The following is a 15,692-nucleotide window of genomic DNA, read 5'->3' as shown; positions in this document are numbered from 1 at the left end:
GCAGTTTTGAGAGCAGATTTTGTCAAAATAATAAATTAGCAAATAACTCTTTTTCCATCACATGAACGAGTACTTTGTCCTTTTCATAGTGAATATTTTAAATAATTCTGTAGACTGTATGTAGACTCTGTTTTCAAGCAATTAATGGAGACATTATATCAAGGGTGTTTTTTTTTTGTAGATAGGAAAAGGCACAGATCAGCAGAAATAATGACAGCTATGATGAAAATATGGACAGTATTCTGAAGAAAAATGCTTGGTAGCTCAGTTTCTAATTCAAACTAAATTTAACTCAGGAGTAATTGACAAGCATATATAAAATAACAATAAAACACATCAAACAAAAAATAAAAATATTATGAAAATTTGGGCTGACAGGTTTGGGAACATAAGTGCCCTCAATTCATAATATGTAGCTGTTATCAGAGTTTTAAGTGAGTGGGAAAAAATATAGTGGATAGATCTAAACAAGGTTTTTATGTTCTTCTGAGATAAAATGTACTTTTTGTTGTGGCCTTTACACAATCCATGTATAATTTCCTTTTCTCTCCCTTCCCAAACATTTTTACTTTACAGGGTCCTGTGTTCTTCCTTGAAGATGGAAAATCTGCAATTTCACTGAATGATGCTTTGATGTGGGCCAAAGTGAATCCTTTTTCACCATTAGGAACAGGAATACGACTTAACCCATTTTGATTTGGTGTTTTCTCTGTACTTTATAGTGCTTAAAATAACACTCTGGGAGTTAATGCTGATTTAACCTTGATTGTCAAAGGACAGAGAGGCAGTAGTTGATTCCTCCTGAAAGTCAATTACTTGAACTTTGAAAATTTTAAAATGAGAACAAAAGGATTTCTATACAAATGTTTGTTGAGAATCCAAAGAAAAAAGTTATTTGATAATCCAAAGAAAAAGTCCTAATTTAATATATAGCCATGTAATTTTTTTTAGTAATAATATTGTCATCAGACAATTATTTTTGTCAACTCTTTGTGAATAGATGCTTTGTAAAGTAAGCAACTGTCTACATAGTACAAAATATTGATGACAAACTGTGAAACCCATAAACCTTCTTCCAAATATATAATCATAAAATGACTTTATTGACAGCAACTCCAACCTTTTTTTAGAATGACTGGAATACTTTGGCTGTATCACACTGTCCCCCTTTTTGATTTGAACTAATTTTTACACACAGGGTTCTATAGCAAAAGTAAAATTTAAAGAGTAGGTGTTTTTTTTCATCCACTTGTAATTGTGCTTTAATAGCAGTTCAAATAGAAGGTTACTTATGTTTTATTTAGACTATATTTTGTTTAGATTATATTTTTTTTAAATTTATTTATTTAGATTATCTAGATTACAAAATTGTACTTTCTAATAGTATAATATTTGGCAACATTCCCCATTATACTTTAACCAGAGGCTAAAACTCTTTATAAACTTTTCTGTTTTTTTAACAAAGGCTTTGTATAGAACAAACAGCATATTTATTGAAGTAATATAAATATGCTATGCACATTTAAAAAGCTTGTTTTCTCTTTACATTTTGTATTAGTTATAAACATGCATATAATATGACAGACCAGAAGTACTTGTGCATATATATTTTTATTTATTAAATCGGCGCTCATATGGAAAATATGGCAATAGAATACTAAAAATATTTAAAATTTAAAGCTGTGTATAGTATGGAATTTAATTATAAGAAAAATATTATACTTATTATTCTTATTAATTATTCTTATAATCAGAATTGCTCACCTGTAGAAAAGATGCCTTGGTTACAATACTCTTTATTAGCTTAACTGACAGCACATAAGCAGAAATCTACTTTATCTGTTCTTACATTTTTTGCTGTTGCAATTAAAATAAATTTTAAAATTTATTTAAATTCCTCATAGTTACATGAAATATAAAGATGTTGCATTTAAAAATTGGCAGAATTATTTCTATAGCAACTGTTGAAAAACTGGAAATTATGTCAGGTCTCTATTTAGCAGATCCTATCAGAAAAAGCCTCAATGTATAGGTAAGCCTTGCCCTTATTTAAGTATAGAAACAACAATGCCACCATGCTGGAAAGGTGGGATGGCAATTAGAAATAAAATAAAATCCTGGGTTGGTTTTTTCCCTTCCCTCTTCAAAATAGTAAAATTTCCCTCTGGAAATGTTCTAGAGTATTATTACAGGGCTTCTGGTTTATAAATATAATGGGTAGAGGGAACACAGCTGTTTTGTACCCTAAAAACCCCATTTTTGTATGTATTTGGGTGCTGGAACCGAATCTTTTACTTCCTGCAGGTATTCTTTGAAAATGTTTTTCCTTTGTTTACTCCATGGAGTTTGGAGAAGAATTCAGTTTCAGAAGTTAAAATTCTTAGTTTTTGAAAGAATTTTCCATCAGTCAGTGTCTGATCTTGCTTCTGTCAAATGAAAGGCTATCTGTCTTTTAGCCCATAAATTGTACAACCTCATATGTAAAAGTTGTTGATACAGAGGTGGAGCGCAAACATGAGAACTGAACATGCAGCCCTATGACTGAGGATTGAGATCTGAAGCATTGACTCAACTACCATTCTACTATATTTAAAATTTTTTGTTGTAACATAACGATTTTTACTAATATTTCACAGTTAAAATATCTTAAATATGTAGTATAAATGCATCAATGTGTTGCACATAAATTGTGCCTTAACATGGAATTTTGGGAAAATCTATTCCCTATAAATTACAGAGTGAGGGTTAAGAATTCTTTCCTTACTAAAATACAAAAATTAAGTCAAAGGGCATTTTTCATATTTGGGATCCATCAGGTAACAGTCATTGTGAATAACGAGGTTGCATTTTCCTTGAAGTTGTTTGTACAGTGGGGAGTAAGAGGAATATGCAGAAAAGGTTGTGCTTGTGTCTGCTGTTACAGCTGTGGTTGCAACTGTCAACTGGTTCATGATTTTTAATTTCAGTTTGCTAATATGTAGCTTCATTGTCTAGTACAGTAAGTCAAATACAGGTATCTCCCCCTTAATATTAAAGAATACTTTGTCTTCAAAAGACTGTTTTGACTCCTCTGTAAAAGTCATATTTTCATTTAAATGAAAAAACACATGAAGCTACACATCTAGTGCTTTCCAGTCACTATAAAATCTCTGTTTTGTTCAACATCCCTGCAAAACCAAATCCATTGTTCTATGGAATTAATCTGTCCAACAGTACTGACATGTTCATAAGCCTCAGAGACAGCTTCACTGGCAGCTGCAGTCTGAGATAGGAGATCTGCCACTTTAAACCCATGTTGTGGGCTGGAATGATGCCCTGTTGGTTCCACCCTGTGCAGGGCTCCAGCCAGGCTGGGTCAGTAATGCTGCACTGGCCATGGCCAGAGCTGAGCATCCCCACAGGCCCAGGACAGGCCCAGGAGAAGCCCAAGGAGAACCTTGTACTCCATGTGCTTTCTCACCTGCCAGTGGAGTACCTCCTGGGGATCTCTGGAATACTTTCAGCAAGCCTACAGGATTTCACTGTTGGATTTCTTTCCAGAATTGACATATTACACTACTATTTTTTTTTCCTGAAAATGCCTTAGAACACTTTTTAATTGGTATAACAGTTCATTTAGTAAAATCTTTATTATAATAGGGCAATTAAACAGTGTTCTGACCTGGGTCACTGTTTACTTCAGATTCTGGTTCCTAATATTTCAACACATAACATTTATTTCATACTAAGAATTCAATCCATCAAAGCCACAGGACTAGGGCCCTGACAGCATGAGAACAGTAACAAACCTGTCATGTCTGGCTAAACAAGGGATCATTTTTGGAAGGGATTTTACCAAGCACTAACACCAGGTATTTCATTGCCCTGTGTTTTGGTATGTGGCAGTAGCATGCTCTGATCAGCCAGAGACCTGTCCCAGTGCGTAGTCCTGCCAGGCCAACCACATCCATTCCCTCTGTTTCTCCCTGTCACATAGTAACAGAAGCAATTCCCCATCCAACTCGGCTCACCTTGCCAAAACGAACTCAATTTTCACACAATTATCTGTTAGCAAAAGATGGAAGTTTGTGTTGAAAAGTACCTCTTGCCTGAGATCAAAGTAATGGTATTACCACAAGCCAGTTTCTTCTGACTAGTCTATTCTGTATAAGTACACACAAAAAAAGTAGCAAATACCTGTAAACTACAAAGATGGTCTTGTTTTCTCTTTAGATGGTGGCAGGGATCAGGGAGAATGGAAGGAATGGATATTGCAAATGCCACAAGAGCATGAACACACCTATTTGCAATGAGGTGGCCTGGATTCTGGTATGACTCTCAGCAGAATTTTTAACTATCTAGTTGTGTTCTGAACAGGTGTTTTGTGGAATAGCCATGTTTGCTCCAAACTGATATGCCACTTTGTCTGAATCAAACTTGAAAAGTGATTTGTACACCTGAAGGTAAGGTTCTAAATGAGCTCATTCTACGTGGAGAAGTTCAACAGTGCTGTGGTTGGCTTGGCACTTCAAAATTGGCTTGTTTATCAGAGTAATAGACAGCAATGGTGTTGTACCTAAAACCACAAATTGCTACTTTCTGGATGAAAATTACCACTACACTCACTCCAGTACAGATTCAGAATATAATGGACTCTTAAGCAGCTCCTCATATTTGCATTTGACTTTTCTTTACAAGGACTCCAGAAAAGGTCCCTAACTAGAGTTTTTGCAGGGAACAGAAGCAAATTAAGGTTATTTAACAGTGTCAATACAGCTACATTTTTTATTAGGAGCATATTTAGCAACTGAGTAAGCATTCCTCTTTTTGAAAGCTTCCTCTATAGTTAGTTCCTCACTTATCACCTTTCCAGTAGAGACATAAATACTGAAAGGCGTCACTGAAAAGGAATGGAAAAGGGTGAATCACCAAGGGCAAATGGCAAGTTTTCATGCTTTGGTTTGCAGGAATTGAGTATCAGTCACTGAGAAAGTAATCTGTTTTCAAAGGAACAGCAAATGAGAAGAGGGAAAGGAGGAGTGCTACATGTTAATCTATTCAGATCACAATCATCAAAAATTCAAGGGCATAAGCAAAGCCTTAGGGTTTTCTAATATCTCTTAGGGGTGTCACCATTCTATCTCTGGCTAGAGTTGAACAATAGCTTTTCACAGAAATGCCTGCTGGAGTATTCTGGGAATTTGCAATAGGATTTTTGAAGTGGGTAAATGTTTACAAAACAGGTAGTAAGAGAAGTAATGTCCGTTCATGAGCTGTACCCATCTTGATACAGAAAACAGACATTTTTGAAACCTTGTATTCAGCTCCTGAACTTGAGCTTGAAGATTTAGTATCCACATCTCCACTATATGCTTTCAGAAACCTCAGAGATACTACACATTAAAACATGCCTTTCTCTGAGGCAAAAAATTATTTAATATGCCCATTTAATGCTTGTGATACAGCACTGTTGTGAAAAGATAAGGTAAATGCCTATATGATTCTGTTTTTTAAGAGGATATCAAAAGTATCTCCGCATTAAGGCTTTTTGAGAAATAAGTTACTAATTGTACCAGTAAACACAATTCTATAAAAAATTGAGGTTAAGTTCACATCAGTTTAATTACAATTCACAGCACAGCCAGTGAGGAAGAGTAAAGTAAGTTTCTCACTGTGATTAATGAATTTTCTATATAAATAAAAAGAAAAAGAATTGATGTCTAATTGTTTTATTTTTATCAATGCATATAGTGCACCCATTACCAAGTATTTTTAGGTACATGAACAACAGAAATTTGAAAATACATAAAATATTGACTCCAAATGGACAAACTTAACAAATAATAATGAAGAAAGTCTTTGTGGTTCAGATGTGTCAAACATATTTTAAAAACATAAACACAATTAAAGTTAACAGCACTAAAGCTATAAAGGGTTAAGATAAAGTTATACAATCATGTCCCAGAGTATCAGCACACTTATTCAATTCAGCTGGATTAGCACCTTGGCACTAGTTGCTGAATGGCTCCCAATTACTATTACATTACCAACACCAGGTGTCAAAGATAGATTTTTTTTAAGCAATATGCAAAAGGCTTTTTTTTTCCGCCCAGCAGTTCTTTGGATAAAACATACAACAAACAGAGAGAAAAAAAATGTACTCACTATATTTGAGTTTCTAACAATTAATTACTATGTTATCTGTACTGTAAGAAATTCTTAAGTATTGTTGGCAACTGGAGTTGTGGAACAAGATGCAGTCTTGCTCTTCCTATGTAATTTCGGATACATAGTCGGCAAAGCTGACAAAGAGAAGATGGTGTGGCTGCAAACAATAAAGAAAGGAGTTTAATTGTACAATTATTAAAGCCAGCACTTTGTTTTACAACAGTCTTGTACAAAAATGTGATTTCTAAAGAAAAAACAAGGGAAAAAAGTTCACATTTTGCAAATTTGACCTTTTTCTTCATTCCCTTTCCTTCATTGCTGCTTAAACCTTAATAATAATTAAGGAAATACTAAGGAAAGCAAGACAAGATCAGGTTTTTTTTAATTAAGAACCAGCTCTCAGAAAATATCTGATATCAATAACTTTAAAATTGGGGACTTATTGTTTTGGGTTTATTCACAGCACAAGTTACATACCTGCCACAGCACTGCCAGCTGCACTACCAATGCATCACTGCAACAAAAATAAGCAGGCAAAATACCCCAAGATCCTGGACCCTATTTAGTGGTCTTACTAGTTAATCATAATCTTTATCATTCTGCCCCCCACTCCTTCAAAATGCTATTTTCTTTGGATAATAAACCTATATCTTTTTCATGCCATGTAATTTTTTTTTCTTTGCTCTAACTTAAAAACACTACTAGTCTTGGTAAATTTATGAAAACATAGAGTTTTTAGTGGGATTTTGTTAGTAGTATTCAGACTACAGGGTGTTTTTTTGGAGGAAAACATGAATCAGTCTTACTTGTCAGTTCACCTCTAAAGAGATGCCCATGGTTATTGAAATAGTTTCATCCTCTTGTGGCTTATTTTTACATTATACATAGTTCAGTCTGAATAAGTCCAGTTCTCTTTGGAATATTCTCTCTCTCCAAAGCAGATAGACCTTTAAGAGGTTTGAGGAACTATAGCCTCTTTAGTCTCCTGTTTCTCAGGTTTTTAAAACTTTGTAAAGAAAATTTAGAAAATTAAACTTCTTAAGCTTTTTGCCCACAATCATAATAATTTGCTTTATATCCACATAAAATACATATTTAAAAATATTATGACAGCTGACCAAAATGAAATATATTTTTAACCTGAAATTTAAATACTCTGTTTCTTTTAACAAGGTCTGTAAAAAAACAATAAAAATGTAGCTTTAATGTCTACTTTAGTAAACACCCAATGAACATATGATGATAATTTTTCAGCCTATATAAATTCTGATGCTGCTTGGTCAATGGGTTCTGGCCTGAGGCTAAATATTGCTGAGTATTGCTGAGGCTAAATATTCCTTAGAAAGGAAATTACTTGAATGCTCATATATTCATTTCATATAGCAGCACAGTGTTGCCTTCTATAACTTGGGTTGTTTGGACTGTTAAGTTGGAGTTTTTTCTAGGTGGGTTTGGTTTTTTTAATAATACAAGTTACAGTTTCAAATATAAGCATCTAAAACTTACCTTCATGGAAGAGCAGCAGTCTTTCCACTAAACTGCTTGGGGCAGCTAAATCAACAGGCCTCTCAAAATCTGAATTTTTGGCATTTATGTCTGCCCCAAATTCAAGGAGTAAGTTTACAATCTCTGTACTAGAATGCTGGGCAGCAGCATGGAGTGGAGTTTGCAAATGCTTTCCCTTCTGCACATTGGCACCTGGTGGGTGGAAGCACATAAAGAGACGTAAGGAGAGATTAATTAAATTTGCCATTGAGTAAGAAAGACAAGGCTACAAAACAAAGAAAAAACACCACTGCCCTAGAATGCCACAGTGCATTTAGCCACTTTATTATTATTTTATTGCATAGAACTATAACTAATCACATCAGTGTTTTTTTGGGTTTTGTTTTTTTATCCTAGGTTTTATTATCTAAGTACAACCAGACAAAAAGGTATCAAGTAACCAATCAGGTAATATGAGCATCACTGTTACCTAATCATAAAAAGCACTTTTTGTACACATTTAAGAAAATTTGCACTACATAAAAAATATACTTTCCTTATTTAAGTCTTAAAAAAATATCACTAAACTGAAGTTTTGTACGTATATTTTTGTGAGTACACCAACTCAAAAATTAATCTTGAATGCCTTATAATTTTTCACATGTCGAAGCTGGCAAAGGGTTTGAAATAGACTCCTATCCCATACAACCTTTATTTATTAATCTATAAATTCGTTTTAATTTTAATTAAGGTGAGATACACAGTCAAGAAAGCTAACGGGAAAAAAAAAAACCCAAACCATTAATTCTCCCAATCCATGGGTTCTAATTAGTATACTTTTGTATTCATAGGTAATTTTTAACATGTTTTAAATTAAAACGGACTAAATTAATTTGCAATAATGCATTCATATTCAAGAAAAAAAAATCTATACAAGAGTTAAACTAAACTAGCTAGTATAAAAGAATCTCCCTTACACAGGGAAGGTGTTGGTTCATCTAAAACCCAGCCTTCTTCAGACTTCTACTGACCTTGTGAGACCAAAAATTGCCTTCTGTACCAACTTTACTCCCTGAATCAAAACTTTTTGCATTTTATATGTCCATTTGAATAAAATAATAATGTCACAGGTATATAGCAATTGGATCTGAAATCTGAATAATTCCCTGTTCTTAATTTTAACAACTGGAGTGCTCTTCTGCATTCTCTTGCTTATTTCATTGTCTATCTGCTTTTCAACTTCTAATACATTCTAACAAACTAATAAAACATGAAAAAAAATTAAATTACATAAGTAGTTACTTATATTCTCAATTTACACACCCCTTTTTACTTCAGGGCACCAACAAATGTAGAATATGTGCTTCTGTTACTGTTTTTTTCTGTATGGTAGTATTTGAATCCCAAAATACGCTAATTATACTTTTGCTGTTCTTAACCATAAAAAATCATGACATAGGATAATTAATCATTCGAGGAAATGGACTCAATGAGAAACACTTTAACTACCTGTTTAAGTTCTAAATATAGCATGCAATCAACTAGAAAAACTATTCTGATGCAATGATAGCAAGGCTGAATTATTCATATATACATTTTAATTCCTTGTTCTGCAGGATGCAAAAGCCCTGTATGTAAATACCTGAAAAATAGCAAATTGTCTTTCAGCTATGCCAATTGTGTCCCTGGACTTGTGCTGAAACAGAATCTCTTACCCATTGATTAAATAAATAATCTGAAATTTAGGATCAGATGCCTTTTACCTTATCCCTTCCCTCTGCAACTCAGCCTCTATGCTTTGTGCAAAGCTCAGAACTTGCTGAAAAATGAAAGCAAGTGGGACTTCATTGCTAAAATAGTTCAACTGAAATCTCAATGATTACTATATGAAATTTCTCAAAGTTCATTTTCTACCCTTGTTTATCCTACAGAAAATTAATATGTAAAAAGCTGCACTATCTGCTGAAAATTTTGAACATTCATTCTTACTGGTCTTGCTTCTTTTTCCTCTACTGTTTACTATGGCACCAAAAAATGAAAAAATAGTAAGTTATAAGAAAACATGAATCAGCATAAGCTTTGAAGTAGAACCCTGCAAGCAAGGGTTCCAGCTGACTTCAAAGGTGAATACAATATGCTTATTTTACCGACCAGTAATATTTTTATTTCAATCATGACATACCTGCATAAAGAAGCTTTCGAATGCAATGGATCTGCTGTGAAACACAAGCTACATACAGAGGTGTTCCTAAATGAGGAAGATCTTGGTCAACATCTATACCCCAGGATATCAGTACCTCCAGACATTCACTGTGACCTGTCAGTACAAAGCATGACAGTTTGCTCAACTTCAGTACGATGTCTCATGGACAAAACCACACATATTTTGTAACCCTCTTACTGAGACATTGCTCAACTGCTCAGTGTTTATTGAGGAGCTAATTTCTTACCTCTGCTGGCTGCTTCATGTGTTGGTGATGGCAGACAAGACTCCCACTGAGCTTTTGCACCATACTGTAACAGGAGCTCAGCACATGCTGCACTGCCTCTCGAACAGGCATTAAATAAAGGTGTCACTCCATCAATTGTTGTAGCATTTACCTAGAACATATAAAATCTATTTACAAAAAGAATTGAAAAAAGGTAGATTTTTAAACAGGAAATAGTTAGAAATTGCATAAAATACAAAAAAAAAAAAAAAAAAAAGTACTAGTTAAAATAAGTTAACTGACCAGTCACAGTGAAACTCTTCCTCTTACCATGCTTCTCAGTTGGAATTAGTTTACTATTATTCTTGTTAAACTATGTTGGATAAATACACCTGGAATACTAAAGAACATATATTGACATCTGGGCAGTAAATAATTTTCAAAAGTCATTGCACTGAGCTTGTTTCACTGATAGAGCAAATTTACATTTTGTGTACTAACAAGATAAAGGGATCTTCTCTCCACAGCTCTGGCATTATTTGCCATTTTCTTCTGCAGTTTTAGTCTCCAGGTTCAAGTGATCTTTCATGGGATGGAGACAAAGCTAATAGCATAGGCTCACTGTTTTAATACCAATCTCACCACCTCACGCTTCAACTGAATATTTCCAGTGTGACAGAGTAAGGAGACAAAGCAGGCAAATTTGTGAGGGCTAATAATGCTAAAGGAAGGAACACAGGTATGAGGAGAAGGCTCCTTCCAGGACTCTGGCCCATCTTCTTCCATGCATGATCAAACAATTAAAAATACTAAAAATAAACCAGGAGGGAAAATTAATTTTTATTATTATAGTTTGGTATCTTTAGAATCCTTGTGCTAGTTGAAGTAGGGAGAAATTTGCTTTGGAAATATCTATGTATATTTTTTTCTTTTTCTATGATAACACAGACGTATTCCACATGGTTCTGAAAACTGAATTTAAGAACAATAAATATTTCCATTACACAGATCAGAGACCTGGGAAGCTATGCACTTGAACTCTGATGTCAGCAGATATTGCACTAGAAGTGATCTGTAAAGTCCCATTTTCTTTTTGGGATAAAAGATAAGACAGCCTCTGTCAGGAGCACAGAAAAGAGACTGTGCTTTTTTGTACTCATACCAAAGAATTTTAAGAGCACACAGGTGCAGTGTGACAACAGACATTCTGAAGATTAAAAGAACAGTCTCCTGAAAGCCACTCAAAGCAAAAGGAACCCAGTAAAGCAGAGGAATGCATTCCATACTTTTGAAGAGAAATATCAGAATGAATACTGCTAACAGATTCCCTCCAACTCATTACTGTCTCAGTGGCTGCCCATCACTCCCATTGGATATCATTCAGATGGCAGCTGTAATTACATGAGATGAGCGCAGCCAATAGGGTAAGTAGAGACAAATTACATTAAAATCAAGGAATATATCCTTCTCATTTAAGCCAAGGTTAGAATTGGAGTTTGTATAAAAGAAAAGAAAACAAAAGCCTTACATTTGCTCCTGCTTCAAGGAGGATTCTTGCACATCCTACATGGTCTCCCAGGCAGGCTTCATGGAGTGGAGTTACTTGGTCAATTGTTAGTGTGTCTACATTGTACCCCTAAAATAGATGTGAATGGTATTTAAAGATCATACAAAACCTAATAAGAGTCATTTCCTCACACTACTGTTCAAATGAATAGTTTACAATACTATAAATAGGCTTAAAACTCAACTTGCAATAAATTAATCCTCAGTGAGTTGTTTTGGTTTTTTTTAAATTAGAAATAGGCATAAAATATGCAGACTGTTTAAATGCACAGTGACAGGGCAAAAGGCAACAGACCCAAGTCAGAACATGGCAAATTACAAGTAGCTATGTGGAAAGAAAATTAACTGGGGGACAGTGAAACCCTGAAACAGATGAGAGAAAGGGTGGTGCATCTCCAATCTTGGTAATCTTTAAAACCCCACAAAGACCTGAGTCTAAGCTCTTCTATGATTCTACCAACCTGTGTGACTTAAGGTCTGAAATACCCAAAGCTATGAATTTTAGCAAAGAAAACATTTACTTGATTGATAAAATCACCAAGCCCTCTAAATTTTTTGCAGTAGATGTTGTATGATTCTTAAGAACTAACAATTGTATCTACCTGCTTTCATCAAATGTATTCTGTAGTATAATTTTTCAATATTGAAATAGCTAATAGGACAATATTGTAATATTAAAATTTAGCATTTACAGTCTCTCTCTTTGATATTAGCATTTGTTTTTAAATGACAAAAGTGCAAAACCCAGAATCTTTCAGTGATTCTTCCTGTTAACTAGTATCTTCCTGACTAGTTCTATTTACCCAAGGCTTAAAGCAGTGAAACTGCTTTATATTGAATTATACCATGCAAGAGGGGAAGACTGACATAAATTTAGACACAATTTTGGTTTGATTGTTTTTGGTTTTTTTTCTAGGGGGAGAACAGGAATTAAAACATGCAGAGGAAATACTGAAATATTTTAAATACTAGCTTGTATCTTATAATATGAAAAATTCCTAAATATGTATTGCTTTGAAAAATTCAAGTGAAAAAAGCAAAACAAAGCATACTAAATCTGCATTGATAATCTCTTCTGAGAAATTAACTAACATTAAAAATGAAAGCAATTGTAAAAACAGAGGCTTCACCTGTGACAATAAAGTCTTCAGAGAAAGAAGACGTCCTTGACTGGCTGCCTCATGCAGAGGTGAGCGATCTGCCCAAGAACCTATATAAGAACATTTATTGAATAAGCCATATGAATTAGAAAGGGTTTGGAATGCACTGCAAAGCAGAATATATGATGAACAGAATGAAGTCAAGTATCCTATGAAATTAATTTCTCCTCTTTAGAGACGTAAATGATCAGTTCCTAAACAGTAAAAAAGTGCTCTATTATTAATTGTAAACATCTCTAATAAATCATTATGTGGTCCACAGAACAAAATATTAAGATCTTGATATCAATAATGTGATTTAATAAATTAATTAATTACCATATTCCATTTATATTTTTGCATTGTTCATTTTTAATGCACATAATAAAACTTTGTAGCTGGAATATAGGCATTATTTGAATTTAAACCAGATGTAAAGCTGCCTGAAGAAGTCACAAAGAAGCTGGTGTATATGAAAAGCAATGTGGGAATCTATGTATGGTGAGATTAATTTGAAGCTACTACACAAGTGCAAGGAGAGAAATACAGTGAGAATCACAGTAAAAAAAAATTACTACAGTATAAAGAAGATATAAAGCCTAAGTTCTCATTCTATAAAATATTAGGCTTCAAAATAATTTGATATGTTTACTGTAAAGGTTTGGCCTTTGTTTTCATTTATTTATCTCCCCCAAAAGAGACAGGTGAAAAAAAAAGTTACCCAACAACAACCCTGTGTTCACACACATAAGCCTCCCTAACTCTCAGCCCAGCTTCCAGAGGCATTCTGAAGCTCTTGCTGAAGGACCTGCCCTTTCCTATACAAGACTGCACACTGACAGGTCCCTTCTAGCCAGCCGTGGTTGCAGGCAGAACTGATACCAATTTATGGCAGGAATTTTGAAAATGCAGTTTTGAGAGGCTGTGCAAGGAAGAAACATCTTCAAAATGTATTATGAATTATCAGTATTTATTCCTCTAAGAACAAAATCACTAGAACTGTAAATTACTGATTCAATCCCTTGTGTGAGTTACATCAAGCTGCCCAAAATTCCTGAAGACACGTAGAGAGAATTAGCCTGGCATGACGAATAGGAAACATTGGCAGATGACTCTTCAGGCGTGCAGGTTTGACTCTGCCATGGACAGGGAGTGCCTACAGAGCCAGCCACTGCATTCACTGGCCAAGCAGCGAGTCTGAAATGCAAAGGCTGTTGCTCAATCACTGGCAGTCATCAGGCTAAGCTCTAAGATAACTACACCCCAGAAATAGACCCTGTTTCTCTTTCCTATTGGACTCCTTCTGTCCACTAGCCTGTTTCAGAAAGTACACTTTTGTTTACTATAAACAACCCCCTCAAATCACATCAAGAATGATGAAAAGATTAAGGCTATTCAACCTGAAATCAGGGCCTAGTTAAAAACACATGAAATAGTGCACAATAGGAAAATGTAAATAAAACCTACATTTTCCTACTGGTGTTAGTGAATGAGACTAAACTTACATAGACGTATGACTGCATCTTGGAGAACACAGTGCACTTTGTGACTCAGCACTACTGAATACTACTGAGATCAAAAACTTGGCAAAACAAAAGCACAGATGACTATTTAAATTGTCATAAGACTACATAAAGCTGATCACAGAAGTTTAAACATATGACAATAAGGTTTTATAAACCTGATTTTAAAAATGCAGTAAGATTTCTATAATGTCAGAGTATCCTGTATGTGTGAAGCTTCTTGAACTCTTTCATCTATGGCAGTAGATGGGCTATTAGCAAGATCCAGTTTCCCATGCACACACATTATTCCCTGTACTTTTTACTTCAGGCTTATTTAATGTAATGTTTTGAAAGTCTTATTGATAGTCTGAGTTAAAAAAGAAGAAACAAAACCAAACCAAACCTAATTTTAAAAAACACAAAATTTTAAAAATCCACAAAACAAACAAACAAACAAAAAATCACACTCAAAAAAAAAAAAACAACCAAAAAAACCCTTTAAAAACCCCACACACAAAATTATTGGGATTATAAGGGCTATTATACATTAAAAAACCTTGAGCTCAGAAACCTTCAAGTCAATCAATTTTGACAAATCATCAGGATTTTTGTTGTCATACCAATAAGCTCAGATAGACTTATTGTACTGTGGTTTGGATGTGTGTAATCATTATGATATTTCGATCAATGTTTTACTTCTTCTGCAGTAGTACCTGAATGAGCACTCAAGTTGTTCTAATTCAAATGAATTAGATCCATTAAGTTCTCCTGCTGGCTGCTACAAAAAATTCCTCAAATTTAAATCTGTATTTAGAGGTTGCTTTTGGTAATTTTGTCCCTCTGTCTCTATAGATGAGAACATACCTTTCTCTACCATTTATCCTACTCAATGGAAAGAAAAAAAAAAAAAAACAACTGATTATATGGAAAAACATCTTATAAAAACATAAGAGTTATGAAGTTTTTATGCTCATTCAATACATTTACATTTCAGACATTTTTGTAGCCATGTATAAACACAACAAAGATGCAGGTAGGATCTGAAAGCAACAATTTTCCACCTTTATTTCCTTCCCCTCCTTCCATTTTGGATTGATCAGACAAATGTCTATTAATTACTCCAGTGACATTTGATAATCAAATTATGCCAGATCCTGTTATAAGCTCTGGTTTGCACCTAGACCCACCTCATATCCCTATCTTCAGGCAGAGACATTCAGCAGCCAGCTGTTTCTGATAAATCCATAAAATGCAAAAAGCTTGTATCATCTTTACTACAAATAAAATCTACAAGCAAAATGTTTCATAACTATTTTGAGCGGACCAAGCTCTGGAAAAAGAAAATTCACATTCCAACTGATTTTTTGATATACATAGTAATTCATCATTAAATACTACAGTGACAAGAATATGCTCAACAT

General features: G+C 34.2%; 2 protein-coding genes across 18 annotated transcripts in view; one reads left to right on the top strand and one right to left on the bottom strand.

Annotated features, from left to right (window-relative positions):
• WDR17 (WD repeat domain 17) overlaps positions 1-3,054 on the top strand; it is a 57,561-nt gene extending 54,507 nt beyond the window's left edge. For all 13 annotated transcript variants that reach the window (XM_072928356.1, XM_030271314.4, XM_072928360.1 and 10 more), the window contains one exon: positions 577-3,054. In XM_072928356.1, coding sequence (XP_072784457.1) covers positions 577-696 — 120 coding nt within the window. In that variant the 3' untranslated portion in view covers positions 697-3,054. The remainder of the gene's footprint in view (positions 1-576) is intronic.
• Positions 3,055-5,692: 2,638 nt separating this feature from the next.
• ASB5 (ankyrin repeat and SOCS box containing 5) overlaps positions 5,693-15,692 on the bottom strand; it is a 41,004-nt gene continuing 31,004 nt past the window's right edge. For all 5 annotated transcript variants that reach the window (XM_041715819.2, XM_072928365.1, XM_030271318.4 and 2 more), the window contains 6 exons: positions 12,758-12,837; positions 11,590-11,697; positions 10,083-10,233; positions 9,815-9,949; positions 7,654-7,845; positions 5,693-6,304 (listed from right to left, as the gene is read on the bottom strand). In XM_041715819.2, coding sequence (XP_041571753.1) covers positions 6,177-6,304; positions 7,654-7,845; positions 9,815-9,949; positions 10,083-10,233; positions 11,590-11,697; positions 12,758-12,837 — 794 coding nt within the window. In that variant the 3' untranslated portion in view covers positions 5,693-6,176. The remainder of the gene's footprint in view (positions 6,305-7,653; positions 7,846-9,814; positions 9,950-10,082; positions 10,234-11,589; positions 11,698-12,757; positions 12,838-15,692) is intronic.

Source organism: Taeniopygia guttata, chromosome 4 (genome assembly GCF_048771995.1).
Source record: "Taeniopygia guttata chromosome 4, bTaeGut7.mat, whole genome shotgun sequence".
Lineage (NCBI taxonomy): Eukaryota > Metazoa > Chordata > Aves > Passeriformes > Estrildidae > Taeniopygia > Taeniopygia guttata.
This window is presented reverse-complemented; position numbering and strand designations above follow the sequence as displayed.